The 22,373-nt window shown below is 43.4% G+C and overlaps 1 protein-coding gene and 1 long non-coding RNA gene across 3 annotated transcripts in view; one reads left to right on the top strand and one right to left on the bottom strand.

Moving 5' to 3' along the window:
- kcnh5b (potassium voltage-gated channel, subfamily H (eag-related), member 5b) overlaps positions 1-22,373 on the bottom strand; it is a 196,240-nt gene that overhangs the window by 42,457 nt on the left and 131,410 nt on the right. For both annotated transcript variants that reach the window (XM_032500626.1, XM_032500627.1), the window contains exon 11: positions 17,200-17,392. In XM_032500626.1, the coding sequence (XP_032356517.1) occupies positions 17,200-17,392 (193 nt within the window). The remainder of the gene's footprint in view (positions 1-17,199; positions 17,393-22,373) is intronic.
- LOC116670224 (uncharacterized) lies at positions 7,553-9,811 on the top strand. Its single transcript, XR_004326969.1, has 3 exons — positions 7,553-7,582; positions 9,561-9,721; positions 9,773-9,811. It is a non-coding gene; the product is annotated as an uncharacterized LOC116670224 (long non-coding RNA).

The raw sequence follows: 22,373 nt of genomic DNA, 5'->3' as shown, positions 1-22,373 counted from the left end.
GGGGGGGGGGGAGGCCCTGCAAGGGGCTAAGCCAGCCTCCACAAAACGTAGCTCCTATGGCGCCATTTTGATGCTACATAGCACTCACCATTCTGTTATGGGAAAATTACATTCAAGCAATGATTTCATATTGATTATTCATATAAGTATTCCCATCTGCCTCTCAGGGTGTATGACATGTGTGTCCTCCCTGAAGGAGAAAACTAAATTTGTTGTGACTTTGCATTTTTCCCCCAAGGACAAATGCCACAAAACAGTTGTCTCGGGAGACATGTTTATGTTCCTAGGTCCCAGGTCCCAGGTCAGGGCCATAGACCTCTCTAAAGGCCAAGATGGTCGTTTTTGTACCTTAGATAGAATGACCGGTAAAGAAAACTTGACGCACAAGGGACAGATGCAAAGACATAACAGCTCCAGCCTGTCTGCTGGTTGGTCTGCAGTGTAAATGCCAATGCTCAAGCAGGTAATGGGACAGTAAATGTTTCTCCATCTTACTGGTGGCACCCAACTAATGCAATCAACATTTCTCAGTAGCAAGCATAGGGACCATTTAAACCTCATTTGCAATATACCTATGAATTAATACTACATAATACATCATTGTGTGTGTTTCCTCGGTGAGAACAGCTGTGGAAGATGAACAGATGTCAATTCCGGTAGTTTCCTGACCCTCGGAGACACAGTGTGCTCTTCTGATCCCACTGGAATCACATAGTGTAGACCCATGTGCTGTAAACACTACACGGCTTTCTGCTTTCCTTCTAACACTTACCATAATGGGTGTTTTCACACATAGCCATCTTTAAACCAACCAAGCTCAGACCTCTTAAAGTTGACCAAAAAGTGGACCAACACCAAAGGGACTCTGTTCTTTTTGTGTTCACATTGTCGCTTTACTTGAAAGAGGACTTGGTTGTCTTTCTGGTCCCCTTCAGCTCTGATGGGCCTCAGGGCTACAATACATTGGCAAAAGTCAAAGGGGCAAATCAAAATCAATCAAACCAAAAGTGTGTTGCGTTCCCAATGCACAATGTGGACCACTTCCCGTGAAGGTCTGAGTATGGTTCGTTCCAGAGGGGTCCAAGTCCCTTTGAGTGAATACATGCGGAGGGCTGAAACAGACCAAGTAGGAATACGCCATCCCTGCTTCACCCTCTGAGGTCTAAGGGCATTTTTGCATTTCTTCTTTAATTGTCCTTTCAAGGTATTTGCATTAGACTCATGCCCATGTGTTTCAAATCAAAATGTTCAGAACACGCCTAGCTTTCTGTAAAGTGACGCACAAAATTGTTCCGGAGCAAGGTAAAAAGAGATAATCTGGCCCTAAAGTGGAACTATTTCTCAAATCTCTTACCTACTCTCAGTTGTTTTGGTGCTTGAAATGAGTTTACAAAAGTCGTGGGTTCAAAAACAGTAGCGTAATATATTAAGAATAAAGCAAATAAATGTTTAAAATTAAATTTTATAATATGGCTTTTTGAGTATTGGTGTTGTCAAACATTGCTTGGACTGGTTGGTGCGTCTTTTGTCCTCAGAGGCGTGAGCTAACTGATTATTCATAGCTGGACATGTTGTATGTCTACGTGAGGATACCATCCTGACCAATGTGGAGGGGACACTGGATGCTGTTGTAGCCTGTTTCTCCATATCAGCAGAAAAAGAAATTGCCAGTGGGCGGGCAGGGTGTGTACTCTGACCCCCGACCCCCGTACTGCCTTATCTCGGCCCAGTGATCCAAATCACTATCGCCCAATCTCCAACCTACCTTTTACATGCAAGTTATTGGAAAGAGCTGTGGCAGCCCAACTCAACCATCATATGCTACATCACAACCTTTACGAGCCATTTCAATCTGGCTTCCGAACACATCATAGCACAGAAACTGCCCTCATCAAAATCACGAATGACCTTCTATGCAGCTGACTCTCGCCGTCAGCATCTTAATTCTCCTCGACCTCTCTGCAGCCTTCGACACGTCTCCACTCCATTCTTCTCACTTGCCTCTCCGAACTCTGGCCTCACTGGTACTGTGTATTCTTGGTTTCAATCCTATCTCACCAACAGCAACAATACTCACCCTAAGGGCACCCGCTCGAATTGGCGCCAGTCTCACATGGAGTGCCTCAAGGATCGGTGCTTGGCCCCTACTATTCAATATCTACATGTACCCCTTGGGATGATCATCCGGAAACATGGACTCCTCTTCCACTGCTGGGATGATACCCAGCTCTACATCAGCACTAAGCCATCTACTCCCCTTCCGCCAGTGCCACTCATCAACTGCCTGAAGGACATCAAGAACTGGATGGACAGTAACCTCCTCAAACTAAATAACGACAAAACAGAACTCATGGTGTTTGCCCCTCAGTCACTTCTCAAAAAGGTTGGTGACATCACATTGGATGTGGATGGATGCTCTATCTCTGCATCCCCTCAAGTACGCAACCTGGGCGTCATCATGGACTCCACCCTTTCCTTCCAACAGCACATCAAAAACACTACTAAAACGGCCTTTTACCATCTCAAGAACATCTCCAGACTCCGACAGTGGCTTTCATTCGGTAGCTGAGACCCTCTCCCTCCTTATCCCTCCCGTCTTGATTACTGTAACGGTATCCTTTTTGGTCGCCTAGCAAATCTACTGACAGACTTCAGTATGTCCAGACTCTGCGGCTAGGATGCTCACCACACAAAACCTGGACTTCACATCACTCCCATCCTGAAGAAGCTACACTGGCTGCCAATTAAGTCCCGGATCAAATATAAAATTCTCGTACTGACATACAAATCTCTCATGGACTTGCACCTCAGTACCTAACAGATCTGCTCCACCCATACACTCAGTCACGGTCCTCTGACAAGGACTGCTTGCTGTCCCAAATCCAGGCTCCGGACATTTGGTGACAGAGCCTTCTGTGTCAGTGCACCATCGCTCTGGAACCAGCTTCCTCTTGCTATTCGCTCTGCCTCCTCTATCCTAACCTTTAAAACCCAGCTTAAAACATACCTCTTCACTGAGGCTTATGGAATTGAATCTCTCCTGGCCACTTCTTAAACCCCCCCTTGTTTGTTAAGTGTCTTTGGGTTTGTGAAAGGCGCTATATAAGTCAAAATTATTATTATTATTATTATTAATACGCATCGGAGACAGATGCTGCTGTTAAGCCAGTCAGGCCAACATCTCTCAGGAACTTGAGTGGGCGGAGACGGTCACACAGCTGCTGTGACACTGGTCCCCCAACAGCAGCATACTGAATTATATGTATTGCATGCTTATTGTATAAGAAGTACTACTATTAGCATTTGAAGCACCCTTTTTTAATAATTGTCGTACTTGTGTTTCCAGACTCTGCACACACGTAGCTACTATGCAAGATGTCTGACACTGTTTTCGACATGAATTGATGAATAGATTAAATGAATTCTTCTCAATATGTTCACTGCAGGAAAAAAATAAAATAAAACTGTTTAATGACCGCCTTCTGTTCTCGACAAGAGGAACTCGATCTGCCTAAAAGTCCAAACACGATCAGCGTGGTATTAATCAGAACCAGTTATGCTAACGAGACCATGGATTACGGTAACTGATGGATTAATTACGCTGCTGTGTCTAATCTTCCCAACATATGGGCAGCGTTTCCCTCAGGAAGTTCTATGGTTCAATTCAATTCAATTCAATTTTATTTATACTATCAATTCATAACAAGAGTTATCTCGAGACACTTTACATGATTAACCAGCTGGTCTCGACCACACCCTCAGTTAGTTTCCTCCAGAGCAAGCAACAGTGCCGACAGTGGCGAGGAAAAACCTTCCTTTAGGCAGAAACCTGGACGACCCAGGACTCTTGGTAGGCGGTGTCTGACGGGCCGGTTGGTGGTTAGAATGGAAGAGTGGCAATAACAAAAATAGAAAAAATAGTAGTTTAGTGCCAGTTCTTAGTAGTAGTTCATGGCATAGCAGGACGCGTAGGCGCATACACGGTCAAACAGCAGGTGAGCAGGAGATAGCAAGGGCACCCCAGAGTGTAGCAGATGAACATGGCATCGCAGAACGTGGAGCGGGACCATGGCGACAGTGCATGAGCTTCAGATCGCGAGTTATTCCAGAAAAATCTTTATAAAAGATAAATATGCAAATGTCTGCAACAGGGTCGGACACACTGGTCAGCAGCCGCGCTCCAGTGATGTTCTGTCTGTTTGGGTTTGTTTTATGGCATTTTGGTTTTATTTATGTAGTTTATATGCATGGTGGTGCGCAAGTGTATGGTGTTTTTTGTAAAAGTGCATGTATGCATGTCTGTATGGACGTATGTATGTAAGCATGTATGTACTGTATGTACGTATGTATGTACTGTATGTATGTAAACGTATAGGTGCATGTGTGTGATAAATAGTTTTATATTTGAGTTCATTTGCAAAAGCAGATCCAAGCCATTTTTAAATTGAATAAACCAACACCTGGTTGGTCGATATTTCTTTGAGAGTACAATAGAAGAAGATCTATGACAACATAAAAAGAGACATATCTCATCAAAACAACCCAACGCCGGTTTGACTAAAATTCCCTGGCTTGCACAATGAAAAATAATAATAAAAACAAGATTTAGGAAGACAAATACAACGGACATATCTGGTTTTGCAAATGAACATTTGTTCATATTCCCATGTTTATGGTGTACATTTCATCTATATTTCTACTTTTCTTTGGTGTAAATTCTGCTTATATCTTACTCATGCACACAAGCACCCGTTACCGTAGCTGTTACCGTATACGGGTCTATTTGTCTGTCAGGTGTTATCTGCCAACCTGTCTGAGATATACTGTGTATATATATATATATATATATATATATATATATATATATATATATATATACATATATACATACACACACACACAGACATAAGAATCTCTCTGTTTAACGTTGTCTTTCTGCTTTTAATCATTGTCCCTTTAACCTCCACTCACTCTCATAACTTTCTCCTCTAATGTATTCCTAATGCCTTTCATATCAAAACAGCCCCCCACTGCGGTTCTTATTAATGGATCTTGTAATGAAGCTGGACTCATATGTGGCTGGAGGCTCATCTCCAGTTCACAGCTGACATATTATTTGCCGGGCCAGGACATATTGCTTTGTGAATAGAAGGCCAAACTAAAGTCCCCTTCTCATAACCAAGCATTCATAATGGAATAAGAAATTAATCAGCTCATCCTTTCGGCAAAAAAAACAACTAAACTGGGGGCGTGCCGACCTCCGCCTACTGGAGCCTACACACTGTGTAGACTATGGAGAGGTAGCTCAACCAACCACAAGAGCTCCGGAAAAGCTACGTCAGCAGAACTTATGATAGATGTTTTTGTCGACTGCTTTGTCAACGGTCAACATTGAACCCTTGGACTCCTTTTTTAAATTCGGTTACCGACTTGTCTCTGGCATGGATCGTCTATCATGAAAGCGTCTTGCTCTGACCTTTTGGCAAATTGATCTGTATTCAGCGTGTAACTAACAATCCTGGCTGCCATTCTTTTGACAAAAACTAGTCGGCGTATTGACTTCTGTCTGACTGCTGTCTGATGCAGCAACACATTAACGGCTTCTGGACCTCAACATTCAAGAATCGTTTTCATCTGGACAAACTTTGTCTACTGACATCTATATTACAGACTCTGTGTGTGTGTGTGTTAGTGTGTTTGTGTGGGTGTGTGGGTGAGAATTTAGATACTTTATTGTCACCCTAAGAGGATAATTCTTTCCACAGCCCGTACATAGAGACATTAAAGAGCCATAATAAAAACACTGGCATTACTAGATTTCTAGTACCTTTGCTGCTCGACTGTGGTTGTGTGTGTGTGTGTGTGTGTGTGTGTGTACCAGATGCCATTGGACACTAATGAGAGCAGGGTGTGTTACAACCTCGGGGAGCGGTCTCATTCCTCAGTCTGGGGAAATCAGTGGCTTCAAAACCACAACCAACACACTCTCCCTCTTCTTCTGTTCCCTCCATCCTCCTCTGCTCCGTCTACTTTGCCTCATCTCCCCCCGCCAGAAGGTATCCTGTACGTTATCCAACCACTGATGCATCTCCACAGAAAAAAAACAACTTCCGAATGGCCGCAGACTCTGAAAAAGATATTGATCGCAGTTCATCTGTGAATGGCTGGTAAAACATCCCTTTCTTTAATGAGTCGGATCACCACCTTCCTCTGTCCTGCTACTGTTCTTGTACATCCATCCCCAAACTCCATCCTGCTGGAAAAGGAATACTTTCCAGAAGGGAAGTGATTTTTAGAACGAAGCCTCCTTTTTATGCTGTGAACACACAGTCTAACCCATTACGGTGCTCCCCCTTACATCCACCCTCTCCATCCATCTAGCACTAACCTCCTCTTTCCCTGATGAGGCTGTGGTCACACAGCAGCTTCACCCCCAAATAGTCAGTATGTTATAGTTATAGAGTGTAATTTGGTATAATATAGTCTATTTTGGGTTTAATACGGTAACATGTGCACAGTTTAGCTGTATGGTTTCAAATTAGCGTATATTAATAAATGAATGACTGAAGGAATTCTATTTTATTTAAAGTGTCATGCCACTCAGTGGCCTATCACACACGGAATCACATAACGCCAATACAAAAGACATTTCATCCACAGCTTCCGGTCCAATGTCCACACACAACGTACTCTACTACCGCACTAAATACGGAACAAAGAAAACATATTACAGCAGCCACAACACAAAAGTGGAACCCATACGTGGTCCAACATTTCATACATAAAACAAAAGTACTCTGTAGTCACATGAATATCTCCCTTTTCTCTCAAAAAGTACAATTCCTCAAATCCTGTCCTCTGAAATAACATGTGACATATGTTCAGCCAAGGCCCACCCACCCGCATGTCCCAAATCAACATTTTCTTCCATAATCTACTGTCACTCATATCCACAACTCTATAGTCTGCACCCCATCTCTTAAATTGTTTGTCTTAGCTATAACTCCCCCTAGAGCCTCCCAGCAGCCTCAGAAAGCACAGTGGTATCTCTGACAAAATGTAGATGCTCATCAAGATAAAAACCTAGATGTTTGTGTAGGAGTTTGTGTAATTTAACTCAACTGAAAACTCCTAAGTGACAGTAATGGAGACCTAGAGTGCATTTTTTTAGATTTCTCAACATCAATTGAAAGTCACCAGTTTATTTTATTTTTTTTTACAAGCATTGGCAACAGAATGCATCGCTTGTAAATTTTCTTCTTTCTGCAAGTATAACAAGATCATCTGCATAAAGGAGGGCACTCTCATCCCTCATCCACATTCTAGTTGTATAATAACATTCACCAAATCCTTTATGGAAACTGCAAAAGCACCACGTCATTAAAGTGCTCATTTCAGGTCCATAATTGTATTTAGAGGTTGTACCAGAATAGGTTTACAATGTTCAAAACACACCAGATATTTTGTTGTACTGAACATTGCTGCAGCTCCTCTTTTCACCCTGTGTGTTGAGCTCTCAGTTTTAGCTAGAGAGTGAGACGTCTCACTTCTGTGTTGGGTGTCGCACATGCTCAGTACCTAGGTAAGGACCCCTGCGCTTCAGCATCAGAGTATGGGTCACTCTGAGAACATACCTAGTTAGGACTACTAGCCAGTCAGATGCAGAGTAGAGGGGCCCTGACATACCTAGGTAAAGGACACTAGCCAGTCAGACGAGTATGAGGGCCCTGACATTACTAGGTAAGGCCTACTAGCCTCAAAGAAGCAAGTATGAGGTCCCTGACAGTACCTAGGTAAGGACTACTAGCCAGTCAGAAGCATAGTATGAGGGCCCTGACAGTACCTGGTAAGGACTACAAAAAAGCCAATCAGGGCAGTAGTATCAGGGCCCTGACAGTACCTAGGTAAGGACTACTAGCCATACACAACAGAGTTATGAGGGCCCTGACAGTACCTAGGTACGGACTACTAGCCGTCAGAGCAGAGTATGAGGGCCTGACAGTCCTATGTAAGGAACTACTAGCCAGTCAGGACAGGATGATGGCCCTGACAGTACCTAGGTAAGGACTACTGCCAGTCAAAGCCAGTATGAGTGCCCTGACAGTACCTAGGTAAGGACTACTAGCCATCAGAAGCAGATGTATGAGCCCTGACAGTACCTAGGTAAGGACTACTAGCCATCAGAAAGCAGAGTATGAGGGCCCGACAGTACTAGGTAAGGACTACTACCATTCAGGACAGAGTATGAGGGCCCTGACAGTACCTAGGTAAGGACTACTAGCCAGTCAGAGCAGAGTATGAGGGCCCTGACAGTACCTAGTAAGGACTACTAGCCAGTCAGAACATATGTATGAGGGCCCTGACAGTACCTAGGTAAGTGACTACTATCCAGTCAGGAGCAGTAGTATAGGAGGGCCCTGACAGTACCTAGGTAAGGACTACTAGCCAGTCGAGCGGAGTAGAGGGCCCTGACAGTACCTAGGTAAGGACTACTAGCCAGTCAGACAAGCAGAGTATGATGCGCCTGACAGTACCATTAAGGACTACTAGCCAGTCCAGCGAGAGTATGGGGCCCTGACGTACCTAGGTAAGGACTACTAGCCAGTCAGAAGCAAGTATGAGGCCCTGACAGTACCTAGGTAAGGACTACTAGCCAGCCAGAAGCAGAGTATGAGGCCCTGACAGTACCAGGTAAGGACTACTACCAGTCGAAGCAGAGTATGAGGCCCTGACAGTACCTAGGTAAGGACTACTAGCCAGTCAGAAGCAGAGTATGAGGGCCCTGACATACCTAGTAAGACTACTAGCCATCAGGACAGATGAGCCCTGACAGTACCTAGGTAGGACTACTAGCCAGTCAGGAGCAGTTGAGGGCCCTGACGTACCAAGGTAAACTACTAGCCAGTCAGGAGCAGAGTATGAGGGCCCTGACATGTACTAGGTAAACTACTAGCCAGTCAGAAGCAGAGTATGAGTCCCTGACAGTACCTAGGTAAGGACTTACTAGCCAGTCAAAGCAGAGTATAGGGCCCTGACAGTACCTAGTTAAGGACTATAGCCAGTCAGGAGCAGAGTATAGGGCCCTGACATATACCTATTAAGGACTACTCCAATCACAGCCGAGTATGAGGGCCCTGACAGTACCCTAGGTAAGGACTACTAGCCATTCAGGAGCAGGGTATGTGCCCGACAGTACCGGTAAGGACTACTAGCCTCAGTAAGCAAGTATAGGCCGCTGACAGTACCTAGGTAAGACTACTAGCCAGCCAGAGCAGAGTATGAGGGCCTGACAGTACCTAGTAAGACTACTACCGTAGAGCAGTATGAGGCCGACAGTACCTAGGTAAGACCTACTACAGTCACAAGCAGGAGTATGAGGGCCCCTGACAGTACCTAGGTCAATCAGAATCGAATCAGCTTTATTGACCAGGTATAAGACACTAGGAATTTTCCTTTGGAGCATAGTTGCCACAAGTGCTTACACATTCAAAACAAACACCAACAACAATATACACACTAATATAGACACACTAATTATACAACTCTAAAACAGAAACAAGGTAAGGACTCCTAGCCATCGGAGCAGAGTATGAGGGCCCTGCCAGTACCTAGGTAGGACACTAAGCCAGTCAGGAGCAATGTAGTGGCCCTGACAGTACCTAGGTAAGGACTACTAGCCAGTCAGAAGCAGAGTATAGAGGCGTGCCCGGACAGTACCTAGGTAAGGTCTACTAGCCATCAGGAGCAGAGTATGAGGCCCTGACAGTACCAGGTAACGACTACTAGCCAGTCAGAAGCAGAGTATGAGGGCCCTGACAGTACCTAGTAAGTACTACTAGCCATCAGAAGCAGAGTATGAGACGTGCCCTGACAGTAGCCTAGTAAGCTACTAGCCAGTCAGAATCAATATGAGGGCCCTGACAGGACCTAGTAGGACTACTAGCCAGTCAGAACAGAGTATGGGCCCTGACAGTACCTATTAAGACTACTAGCCAGTCAGGAGCAAGCAGAGAATGAGGATGTGCCACTCCGAGCTGGGCGAGCATGTTACAAAGTGAAGTAAAGGCTGGCCTACAATCGAGAAGTTTGGGCTTTTTCACTTTGTAAACCTACAACGTGCATAAAAAAACATATATAATGCGATAAAGGAAAGGGAAAAACCCCAAAAGTGGAAAATGGGCACTTTAAATCATTCCCCCTGACACTAGCTTCTGGATCTCTATAACATTATTTTACCGCGTTATGAAATATATCATTTACTCTGAATTCAAGTAGGTTGTACAAAAAGAAGTTTCTATTTACAAGCTCAAATGCTTTGTGGAAATCTTTATAACAAATTAAAGTATGCAGGCGCTTTTCAATCTGTTGAAATCCCATTCCAGGTGTGTAAATTGTGTATATGATCAATACAAGCCCTTTCTTTCCTAAATCCATTTAGCTCTTCAGCCAACATACAGTATGCGTGTTCTCAATAAAGCTCATTAGTCTGTCAAGCAGAGAGGAGTACATTTTCAATACTGTACTCAATAAACTCATCCATCTATAGTTCAGGGCCTTGGTTCTCAAACCTTTTTCAATAATGTACCCTTTTTGAATTGTTTCTTTAAGCCAAGTAATGTCAATGATATACTTACAGCCTTGTAACTGAAAAACATTTGAATGCTAATGAGAAAAGGAGACTAAACCTGTAAAAAAGACAAAACCTAGACAAAAGATGGTAGAAAGTAGGAAGGGATTCAGGCAAAAACAGGTTGAAAATAGTATCAAAAACTTGAAAAAAAACAGTGACATAGCTTTGAAATAGCATTTGAGAAACACTGGTTTAGGGGTTCTCCAAGATGCTCCAAGTGAGATTTAAGCCATGCAGAATCATGCCAAAAGTATATGGTCAAAACCTGTGGCTTTTCCTAACTTTGCTTCATATATATGCATTTTGGACATCTTCCATTGCATTAAATTAAGTAGTTGTTGTAGTTAGTTAAGTAGTATAACTGGGTTTGTTTTTCTGTCTCTTAAAAACAAGCTAATTTCAAGATTATTATGTCTTCTTTATGTGCAAAATAATTAGGTGTTTGGTATTTTTTTAGGGTATACATACAGGACATGTTCATTTACTGTCTAATTAACATTATTTCTAGTTTGGGTCTAATTTGGTAAAAAAGACCAGCTAAGCATGTCTTTTTAACGTACTGTAAAATAAAAATAAAGTGCAAAAAGAAGTTGTGGTTTGCCTTAAGCCACAGGTGTCGAACTCAAGGCCTCCGGGCCAAATCCGCCGCCTCGCAAATTTTGATCCAGCCCGCATATCAATCCAGGTTCCCGCTACATGTTGGCCCACGTAGGGGGCCAAACCAAAAAGACAGGATACATTTTTCAAACTTCAATTACTGCAATCAAAGCACAATTTGAGATGCAGACATTCTCACACAGCCTGTAAAACAGGCTGTTGTAAGTTGGGTAGCCTACTTTTAAAAATGTAACCAGAATGCATTGCTTTGCTAAATTCTATGATGGCTAAGGCACTGTTTTGCTTTGTGGACCAAATAGGCTATATGAGATATACAACACAGTCAAACAGATTTGACTTTTTCAATTAAATGAAAGCATATCAACAAACTTTTCATGTTGATGAGAAATTATATTTGACACCCCTGCCTTAAGCCATTGTTTGAGCTCAAAGTCTTCCCACCACAATATTATCAAATGTACTATTTTATATCTTTTATGAATTTAAAATATATTTTCTAATTAAATAAGGCCTGTGCTCTGATATCGATGTGTTTGAGAGTGTTGATGGTACAAAGTCAATGGAATCAAACAAAACCATCCAGAAAAGTCAATTATTACTTTTGAAGAGTGCGATGAATCAATTTAAAAAGAGGCCGTGACATTATCTTTAACGCAGTTTCCAAGAACTTCTCGGCCGCCTTTTTAAGCGTTTTGTTTCCCAACAAGGCGACTGATGTGAAATCGAGTCTTTGTGAAGCTTTAAATGACACCTGGTGAATGGCTGCTGGCTCTACTGGAGCTGAAGTGTGTGTGTGTGTGTGTGTGTGTGTGTGTGTGTGTGCGCCGCTTATAATAATGAAGTAAGACAGACTGCCTCTTACCTTCCTCTTATATTTGGTCTCCCCCATATTTTGTCTTATGCTTTTAAAATGTCGGTCCCTTCCCAACAGTATTTCTATTTTGCTATGTTTTTCTTGCCTACCCTTCCTCCCTCCATTCCTTTATTTTGATCTTTTTCCATCTGTTTCTGACTATCTGCTGACTATCTGTTTCTCAAATACATGCAACATGTTTGGACCTTAAAACTGCATTAACAAGTATTTCTAACTTTGTCAAAGGGAGAGTTATTATAATTATTATTATTCTCTTTTAGAACCTAGTTCTCTCAGCAATCACCTGCTGAGCAGCAGGGTGACTTTGTGGAGTGGTCTGGTAAGAGCTGCCTGCTGCTGAACGTAGATAAGACCAGAGAGATGGTGATCGACTTCAGGAGGAAGGGAACGGCTCCGCAGCCCCTTTGCATCCTGGGAAGTGACGTGGACATGGTGGAGGATTACAGATACCTGGGTGTCAACATCGACAGCAGGCTGAACTGGAAGATCAACAGCACTGCTGTTTACAAGAAGGGGATGAGCAGACTCTATTTCTTGAGGAAGCTGAGATCCTTCAACGTGTGCAGCAGGATGTTGGAGATCTTCTACCAGTCTGTTGTGGCCAGCGCTCTGTTCTCCTCCGCCATCTGCTGGGGGGGGGGGGCAGCAGCATCGGAGCCAGCGATAAAAACAGACTGAACAAAGTGATCAGGAAGGCTGGCTCCGTGATCGGCTGCAAACAGGACACATTGGAGCTGTGGTGGAGAGGAGGTCACTGAACAAACTGTTATCTATCATGGATAACCCCGACCACCCTCTCCACCCCCCACTGGTCCAACAGAGGAGCAGCTCCACCCTCTCCACCCCACACTGGTCCAACAGAGGAGCAGCTCCACCCTCTCCACCCCACTGGTCCAACAGAGGAGCAGCTCCACCCTCTCCACCCCCCACTGGTCCAACAGAGAGACAGCTCCACCATCTCCACCCCCACTGGTCCAAAGAAGGAGCAGCTCCACCCTCTCCACCCCACACTGGTCCAACAGAGGAGCAGCTCCACCCTCTCCACCCCCCACTGGTCCAACAGAGGAGCAGCTCCACCCTCTCCACCCCACACTGGTCCAACAGAGGAGCAGCTCCACCCTCTCCACCCCACACTGGTCCAACAGAGGAGCAGCTCCACCCTCTCCACCCCCACTGGTCCAACAGAGGAGCAGCTCCACCCTCTCCACCCCACACTGGTCCAACAGAGGAGCAGTCACCCCTCCCCCCATGGTCCAACAGAGGAGCAGTCCACCCTCTCCACCCCCCACTGGTCCAACAGAGGAGCAGCTCCACCCTCTCCACCCCACACTGGTCCAACAGAGGAGCAGCTCCACCCTCTCCACCCCCCACTGGTCCAACAGAGGAGCAGCTCCACCCTCTCCACCCCCCACTGGTCCAACAGAGGAGCAGCTTCTCTAAGAGGCTCCGACAGCTTCGATGCAGCACGGACCGCTACAGGATATCATTCCTAACACAGTTAATAACACTTTTTAACATGTCATCTCTGGGTGCTAGATGAGACTTTTGGACACCACACTACTGCACTAATGCAACCTGGACATTTGGTTTATTTACATTTACATTTTAGCATATTATTTAAGCAGTTGCACATTTTTGTTCCCCCATCCTGTACATATTCAAATATTTGTTCTTTTTGCTTTATTCGTATTATTATTTCATGTATATTGTATGTATGTATATTTTTCCTAGTATTTCATTTATATTTATATTTTGTGCTTTGTGACTGATTTTGCTGCTGTAACACCGGAATTTCCCATTTTTCTTGGGATCAATAAACATCTATCTATCTATCTATCTATCTATCTATCAAACATCAGCTAGAGACTAACTGGGAAGGAAAGTGGAACATCTAGCAGCTAAAGACACAGATATTTAAGTTGGAGGAGACCAAACCAGAGCTAAAATGAGAGCTTATGTTTTGGTGCCAAAACCTTACTAAACGACGTGTTTAAAACCACAAACATTACCTTCTCTGGTTTGGAAACAAAGACAAAAAAGACTCCTGTGGGTCATTTTTCCTGCCACAGTTAGGGGCGCTGATTTATGAAACGCTCCTGTGGGTCGTATGAAAGGGTAGGAATAAACAACCTATATGGTGGTATGGTTTGGAAGACTGGCAGGATTCGGGACTGGCCACAGCCGTCCTCGGCCAGGCCCCACAGACGCCCCCTGTGTGCGTGTGGACAGGAGCAAGCAGCCGAACATAAAGACTAACCCCTGATTTCCACCAACGGGGGATCATATCTCCCTGCACTACACCTTCAAGACGTCATAATGGGCGGAGACGGGCCTGAAGTCAACAGGTCAGAGGTTTTGTGGTTCTGTTTATAGAAACTACATCCTGTTTTATCACGTGATCCTACGTGAATTGGCAAGATCTCGTGGGTCCTTGTGACTTCAGCTGTCAGTCATGGCCGCAAGAGGACCTGGTGGGTGTCGACGGACGGCGGAGCACGGAGCCGATCCGTAGATGGTGGAAATCCGGGGTAAAAGGAGGATTAGTTTCCCTGCAGATCTGGAGGCAACATCTTGGTTCCAGGACTTTGCATTGCTAAATAAAGTAAGGTAATAAGGGCTGTGTGTCTGTGTGCTTGCTTTAATTTTGGTTTTCTGCTCTCTGGTAGCCAACGGCAGATTAATGAGAGACATTCAATATATATGTATAAAACAAAAGGATCCTTTTACTATTGTAGATAAAAGGAAAGTTACGGGTCAGTACAAATGAGCTGTGGCCATCATTTCTATCAGTAATAGCAGAATGATTTTATTTTATTATCCCCCACCCTGTCTGCTGGGAGCCGTTAACAAACCACCCTCCTGCTGCACCGTTGACCCGCTGGACATATCCGAGCTGGGTTCTCACAGTTTTCCGATTCACTGAGGCTTGATTAGCGAAATGTCAGGTACGCTTGCTTTGACTTCCAGAAGAAGAGGATTAAATCATCTGGCTAATTGGCCGTTGGCTTGTCTGCTTGTTACTCCCTGTCGCCCTATTTCAGACAGCTCTGCCAATACTTTGGTGAGTAGAAAATGATATTGGAACTGTTAGAACCTCATGGAAAAAGTTAAGAAAATTAAAAAACATAATTTGTAATAAACTGTTGTTTTTTTAAAGATATATTTTAGAGAGACAGCTGTTAAACCAGGAGTCCAGATTAATGTTAATCTGTTTTTTCATGTTTCCTATTTTGTGAGTGTGTGAGTGTCTTAACATGTACAGTACGTATTCACTGTTTTTAGCTGTCTGGGTACTGTTTTTAATGCGCTGTGATAAACCTCGGGGGGGTCCTGAAAGGAACCTGATAAAGAAAGAGAACGCCTCCAACTGGTTTAACGGGTCCCCGTCCAGCAAACAACCCCTGGGTGTTGTTTTTTTAAGACGACTGTCCCCCAATAAACTAGTAATACTGACTCATTTTGTTGTTGGTAAGTACATTTTGTGTACCTCAAAGCTTCCACACACCAAACCAGCTGCGCTGCTTTGCACTCGCTCTCTGCCGTTGCTATTTTTGGTCAGTAAAGGTAAAGGAAACTCATCTGGGCCCGCTCATGGTTATGAAAACGTGCACTACACTGGCTGCTGCAGGCATGTCTGTCATCAATGCTATCTGTGCTTGTCTCGGTTAGAAAGCACTTTCTGACATTATCTCTGTTGGCTTCTTATTCTTTCTTTTCAGTTCCCTGGTGCACCTCCTCATGATTATTACAGTACGAGGCTGCACAGAGCAATATGTTCAGCGGCAGATAAGAGTCAGACTGTTTGTGTCCCACTCTTTTCAAAGTCCTTTCTGAGCTCAAAGTCAGAGACCTCGTCATCTGGCCGTCAGTTTCACATATAATGCCTGAAGTGACTCAACTTCTGTGCCTTTGCTTTCTGCGTAAGCTGTGCTTACATTTAAGAAAAGCGTGCGTTGAAATAGCAGGTGTTATCACGTCGTGCTGAGAGACTTTCACCTCTTTTAGTTTCCGCCCTGCTGGGATTATGAAAGCCAGTCAAATCGGAAACAAATGCGCCACCAAAAAGCCTGACAATTTGGAGATGAAACGTTTCAACAATCAGCTGGCTGACCTTCTCTCAAACAGCCAGCCAGATGGGGTTTTGTCAAATCTGAGCTTTTTATTGTTGAGTTTTTTAGTCGTTTCTCTTTTTCTTTGTTACATTAATCTAATGCTTAAGGACACATTCATTTTGTTTTCATGATTCTTTTAGTACCACTATATTTTGATGAGTTATTTGGCATTCACTGCTTAATTGAAGCATTGTACAGCAATCTTTCCACTTGCCAGACTCGGTTTGTACTCATGCTGTGGGTGTATCAGTGCTGCACAATCATATACAGCTAGTGTCGAAGGGTTGACTTCAATCCACGCTATGGCTGCAGCTACCTCATTTGAAAAATGGCCCATCACAACTTCCCAGAGTCCAAGATGTCTTCATGTGTCTTGTTTTGGCCCAACAAGTCCAAAACCCAGAATTATTTACAATTTACAATGATATAACATTCAGATTCAGGCATAGGAGAAAAAAAAAAAAAAAAAAGACACTGGTATTTTCTGCATTTCTTTAAACCAATCACAACGGTCCTGGGCGGCGCTGAGCTCCGGACGCAGCGACGGCGGCTCTGCTAAATAGTCTCGGGAAAGAACTTGTCCTGGTGGAACATTTGCACCACGCAAAGAAGAAGACCACATCCAATATTAAATGAAGTTGACACCATACAGTAACGTGAGCTATATAAATCAGCTAAAACACGGTCACACCTCATTATCTCTTACCAGTGGATCTACGTAGGTACTTGGTCCACACCAACCCCCCCAATCGGTCCCAAAACGTCCCAGTTAGAGAGGACAGGATCTAAACATATTCTTTGTAAATCTTTACAATCATTCCCTGAAAGAACCAAGCAGGTCCGTCTTGTTGCATCGTCCTTATCTTGTTGTGTGGGTGGGTGCTTTTTGGGGGTTTGACTCCCAGGGTCACACAGAAAAACACAACCCTTTGATAAAGCATCTAGTAAACGACATGTCCACATACCTAAGATGGCAATGACCTCGTCGTCCTGGATGACCTCCAGTGACCCCGACACAACAAAGCACAGGGTGTCGACGCTCTCACCGGCGTGGTAGATCAGGTCTCCGGGGGCGCAGTGGGTGGTCTGAAACTCCACGGCCAGCGAGCGCAGGCAGCCGTCACTGGCTAACCGGAACGCCGGGTGTTCGTTAAACACCTGAGGGAGAGAGCAGCAACTTTAGATCTAGTAGCACAGTAGCAGTGCGGTCTACGAGCTGACCAACAACTGTAAACACAGAAAGAGTCTTACCAGAAATAAATAAGAAGAAGAGAAGCTTGAAAACTCTCAAATAAGTGAGTAAACGGACCTTTAGTGAAGACTGTTATGTTGCTTTACTATGTTAGTTGGTTTATTAGCCAGACAAATCTCTGCTCCCAAAGGAACAGGGACTTTAATTTGTGTGTGTCTTCTTTGCACAAGGACCTCATTTATGGTCAAATGTGGGGAACAGGACATTTAGGACCCTGTCTCGCACCCAGTGCAGCACAGTGCTGAGCACAACGCCGATGTCTTTGCTGGTTTAAGACAGACGCAGTTGTCCTGTTCCCGTCCAGCATCCACGTCGTTTAAATAGCAAATGCACCTGCGCCATCTGTGTGTCCATGGGCGTCCTGGTCTTACAGGGAGGTGTGTTCAGGTGCATTCTGGGCATGCTGATTTTACAGGGAGGTGTGTTCAGGTGCATTCTGGGTGTGCTGGTCTTACAGGGAGGTGTATTCAGGTGCATTCTGGGCGTGCTGGTCTTACAGGGAGGTGTGTTCAGGTGCATTCTGGGCGTATTGCTATCTTGAGGCCGCAGGAAGTGATCACGCCATTGACCAACAAAAACCTCTAAAGTCAATATCGCAGCATTTCATTGTTATTTTAACAGCACATTAGTAAAATGAGCCAAGGCTTATGCACAGAGCACGCAGACTATGCTTGTAACACACACAGGGACACACTGTGCTTGTTACATACACAGGGAAACACACTATGCTTGTTACACACACAAGGACGCACACTGTGCTTGTTACACCCACCCGCACACACACACACACACACACACACTCTGTCTCTCTTTCTCTCTCTCTTTCATGTCTAATGTATTTTTGTTGGATGGGTGTATTTTCTGGAGTTATTATACTATCATGTCAACATATTTTGTAATATGAACAATCACACTAGTGTGTTGTGTCCATTATGATAAAGCATTTGTAGGAGAAATAAAGTGACACCCCCGCTAAACATGGATTAACTAAGAAATATGTTCACATATTTCATCCTTGTTCCTATAACATACACAGTCTGCCAGAATTTCAGAAGAGGAAGAAGAACGCCCCCCCCCCCATTTTTTCATTCTATGATTGTTATTACAGTGTGACTAAAATAGGAAAACAGTAAAGATTTTTAATTTAATTTAATGCAATAAAAATGTAAAAGTGCTTATAATAATGTAAAACTAAGTTTTATTTTCTGAAATCAGGCCAACTGGCATAGCAACCCAAGTTAGGTTATTTTTCACCCAACCTGGGTTAAAAAGGGACCATCTAATTTCTGGGTAACATGGTTAGCACTGTGGCCTCACAGCAAGGAAGTTCTGGGTTCGAATCCAGGACAGGGGTTGGGTTATTTTAACCCACCATTTGGGTCAAGTATTTAACCCAGAAGTTGGGTCAAAAAGACTAACCCAGAAATTAGTTGGTCCCTTTTCAACCCAGGGGAGTTTTTTAAGATTACAAATAAAACTATTACAAAGTGAAACGGTATTAGGATATTATCTGCTCCAGTGTTCTGACTCCACGCACGATTCCATTTGTCTTCTACACGTGTCTTCTGCTTTTCCTCTTATCCCTTGCTGCTGCAACAGTGTGAGTTTCCCCACTGTGAGATTAATAAAGGATTTGAATTAGATCAGTTTCTTCTCTCCTTCCTGATTAGCATAATAGCAATGGGCCTGGCTTTTAAAGGGAATGGGAGAGGAGCTCTGATTGGTTGATTGCATGTTACCCCAGAACCCACCTCTGATTAATGAAGACACTAGGTACAGCCCTTTAGAACCATGCCAATCATTTCCACCGTTAAACTAGCAAAAGTGGATTGGTACACGCCCTAAACAGACCTGTGCCACACCTGTTGGAAGAACCCACTTATATTGGGTGAAATCTTTCAAAGATGAAAGCTTAGTGTACACCTTGCCTTGAGACCCAGTGTTTTTTTACCAATACATGTCTTGATATAACTATCGAAATGTCCTGGTTGTGCAATGGATCACTTTTATTCCACCTCGTTAACATACATTCCTGTAAAACCACTCTACCTGATGAATTAATTTAAAGATATGATGATATAAAGCTATCAGAGGCAGCCGCTCTGAATAACAAGACTTATTTTAGTAGCTTCTGAGTATTGGCCCTTGGCGGTGGTTGTTACACACCACGGTCACCAACGTTTGGGACCCATATCAATTGTGTTCATAAAAATGAGTTTGGTGTTGAGAAATATGTGAACTATAATCTGTTGAAGGTGATAAGATCTGTGTGTGCCCAGTTCAAGTCTGGTATACTCCCTCTCCAAAGAGAAAGAGGACGTTGGGAGGAAGACAGACTGTTTCATTTATGTGAAATTGAAAACAGTTGATTTTGTTTGGTGTTGTCCATATTATCATGATTTAAGACTGCACTTATTTACACAAAGCTGAAAATAAGATGCGAGTCAGGCTATAGATCTGTTAGTGTGGTGTTTGAACATGAAACCTTTTTATTTGCAGACGTTTTAGAACAAGCCTGGGCTCAAAGAAAGACAGCTTTGTATCCATGATTCTCTGTCTGGAAGGGACATCCCCGGTTTATTTCTTACTTTTCTGTGGCTGTAGTTTTGTTTTATGTATGAAATGTTGGGCAATGTATGGGTTACACTGTTGTGTTGTGATGGGCCACTTAGTGGCATGACACTTTCAATAAAATATCCTATTATACTGTATACAGTATCATATCGCTACCCAGGAGCCTGGGCGCTAATGGTTGCACCCAAGGACTGGTGCTCAGCACATTTAATGGAGGGATTTATTTCACTCCAGAAATCTAGGAATCAGTTTGTGTGAATTAGGCTTAATATGGGGCCTAAGGCCCATTCAGGAGTTTGGAGAATGTTATTGCAACCATTAGACATTTGGGCAGTTCTCATTTATACACTGTTTTATCCTTTGGGTTAGTGTTGTGTAAGCAAGTTAGTCCTTGTAGTTTTTGACATTTTATAGAGCCTCAGATTGTTTTTAGATGGACTGTGTTTATATGTGTAGGATTAGAGGATTCTGACTTCAACGTCTTTTTCCTGAAACAAAAACATAAGCTATCAGGAGTCTATATTTACAGAACCGTCCACACATAGTGGCTCAGAAAATATTTACATTAAACTGTGAAGTTCCCCAGCACAATGGCCAGGAGTCCTTCTTGATACCTACTGTCTCAAACATGTCTCTCAGACCAGGCCGAGGATGATGGGAATGTCTTGCTGCTGGTCTGCTGAATCTCTGGGAGTGTGGACTAGTTTAGGACTGGATTTAAAGCTGATTCTGGTTTCCAACTAGCCCCACTAAGTTCTAACCCACTATTAATTACATTATCAGGTGTAACCTAGGTAACAGGTGAAGAACACAAACAAAAACATCACTAACTTACTTTAACTTCCTACCACACCACAGTACTGAGACGGCTCTTGTCAAAGTTTTTAATGACATCCACCTTAACACAGATAGTGGCAAAATTTCAATCTTAGTACTACTTGATCTCAGTGCTGCATTTGTCACGGTCTACCACGACATATTACTAGACCGACTGGAAAACTGGGTAGGACTTTCTGGCTCAGTACTAAACTGGTTTGAATCCTACTTACAGAATAGGGATTACTTTGTGTCAATAGGTAATTATACATCTGAGCATACAAATATGACGTGCGGAGTTCCTCAAGGCTCTATTCTGGGACCTTTTCTGTTTAACATCTACATGCTCCCACTGGCCCAGATTATGGAGAACAACAAAATAAGTTACCATAGTTATGCGGACGACACACAAATTTACATAACCTTATCGCCAGGGGACTATAGTCCAGTACAAAAACTGACTAAGTACGTCGAACAAATTAACGGTTGGATGTGCCAGAACTTTCTGAAATTAAATGAAGGAAAAACAGAGGTGGTTGTTTTTGTTCACCCCACCTTATGGTTCTGAGACCACCGCAATTTTTTAAGAAAAAATCATTGAAAAAACGCGGTTTTTCTACAACTTAGATTTACTGTCACAAACATAAGTTTGGATACATTTTCAGTGGGTTTCCGGCCACAATACGCACGAGACGGCTCTGTCAAAGTTTTTAATGACATCACCTAACCCAGATAAGTGGCAAAATTTAATCATTGTACTACTTGATTCAGTGCTGCATTTGCACGGGGCACCACGACATATACTAAACCGACTGGAAAACTGGGTAGGAATTTCTGCTCAGTACTAAACTGGTTTGAAACTACTTCAGAATAGGGATTATTTGTGTGCAATAGGTAATTATACATCCAGCATACAAATATGACGTGGGAGGTTCCTCAAGGTCTATTTTGGGCTCTTTCTGTTTAACATTACTGCTCCCAGCCCAGATTATGGAGAACAACAAAAATAAGTTACCATAGTTATTGCGGAGACACACAATTTTCAACCTTATCGCCAGGGGACTATAGCCATACAAACAGACTGTAAGTACGCGAAAAATTAAGGTTGGATGTGCCAGAACTTTTGAAAATAAATGAAGAAAAACCGAGGTGGTTGTTTGTTGGAGCAAAGAGGAACGATTAAAAGTCTGCGCTCAGCTTCAACAACAATGTTAAAAACACACACAAAGCCAGAAATCTGGTGTAGTCATGGACTCAGACCTGAACTTTACCGCCATTAAGGCAATTACAAAAGTCAGCCTACTACACCTTAAGAATATATCAAGCGGATTAAAGGATTTGTGTAAACAGGGACTGGAAAAAACTGGTCCATGGTTCATCTTCCAGTAGACTTGATACTGTAACAAGGGTCTTAACAGGTCTCTAAAAAATTCAGACAGCTGCAGCTGATTCTAGAACGGCTGCTGGGTCTCATAAGCAAGAGATGTGATCAATCAT

Source organism: Etheostoma spectabile, chromosome 20 (genome assembly GCF_008692095.1).
Source record: "Etheostoma spectabile isolate EspeVRDwgs_2016 chromosome 20, UIUC_Espe_1.0, whole genome shotgun sequence".
In the NCBI taxonomy this organism is placed as follows: domain Eukaryota; kingdom Metazoa; phylum Chordata; class Actinopteri; order Perciformes; family Percidae; genus Etheostoma; species Etheostoma spectabile.
The sequence above is the reverse complement of the archived record's forward strand: the minus strand, read 5'-3'. Positions and strand labels throughout refer to the sequence as shown.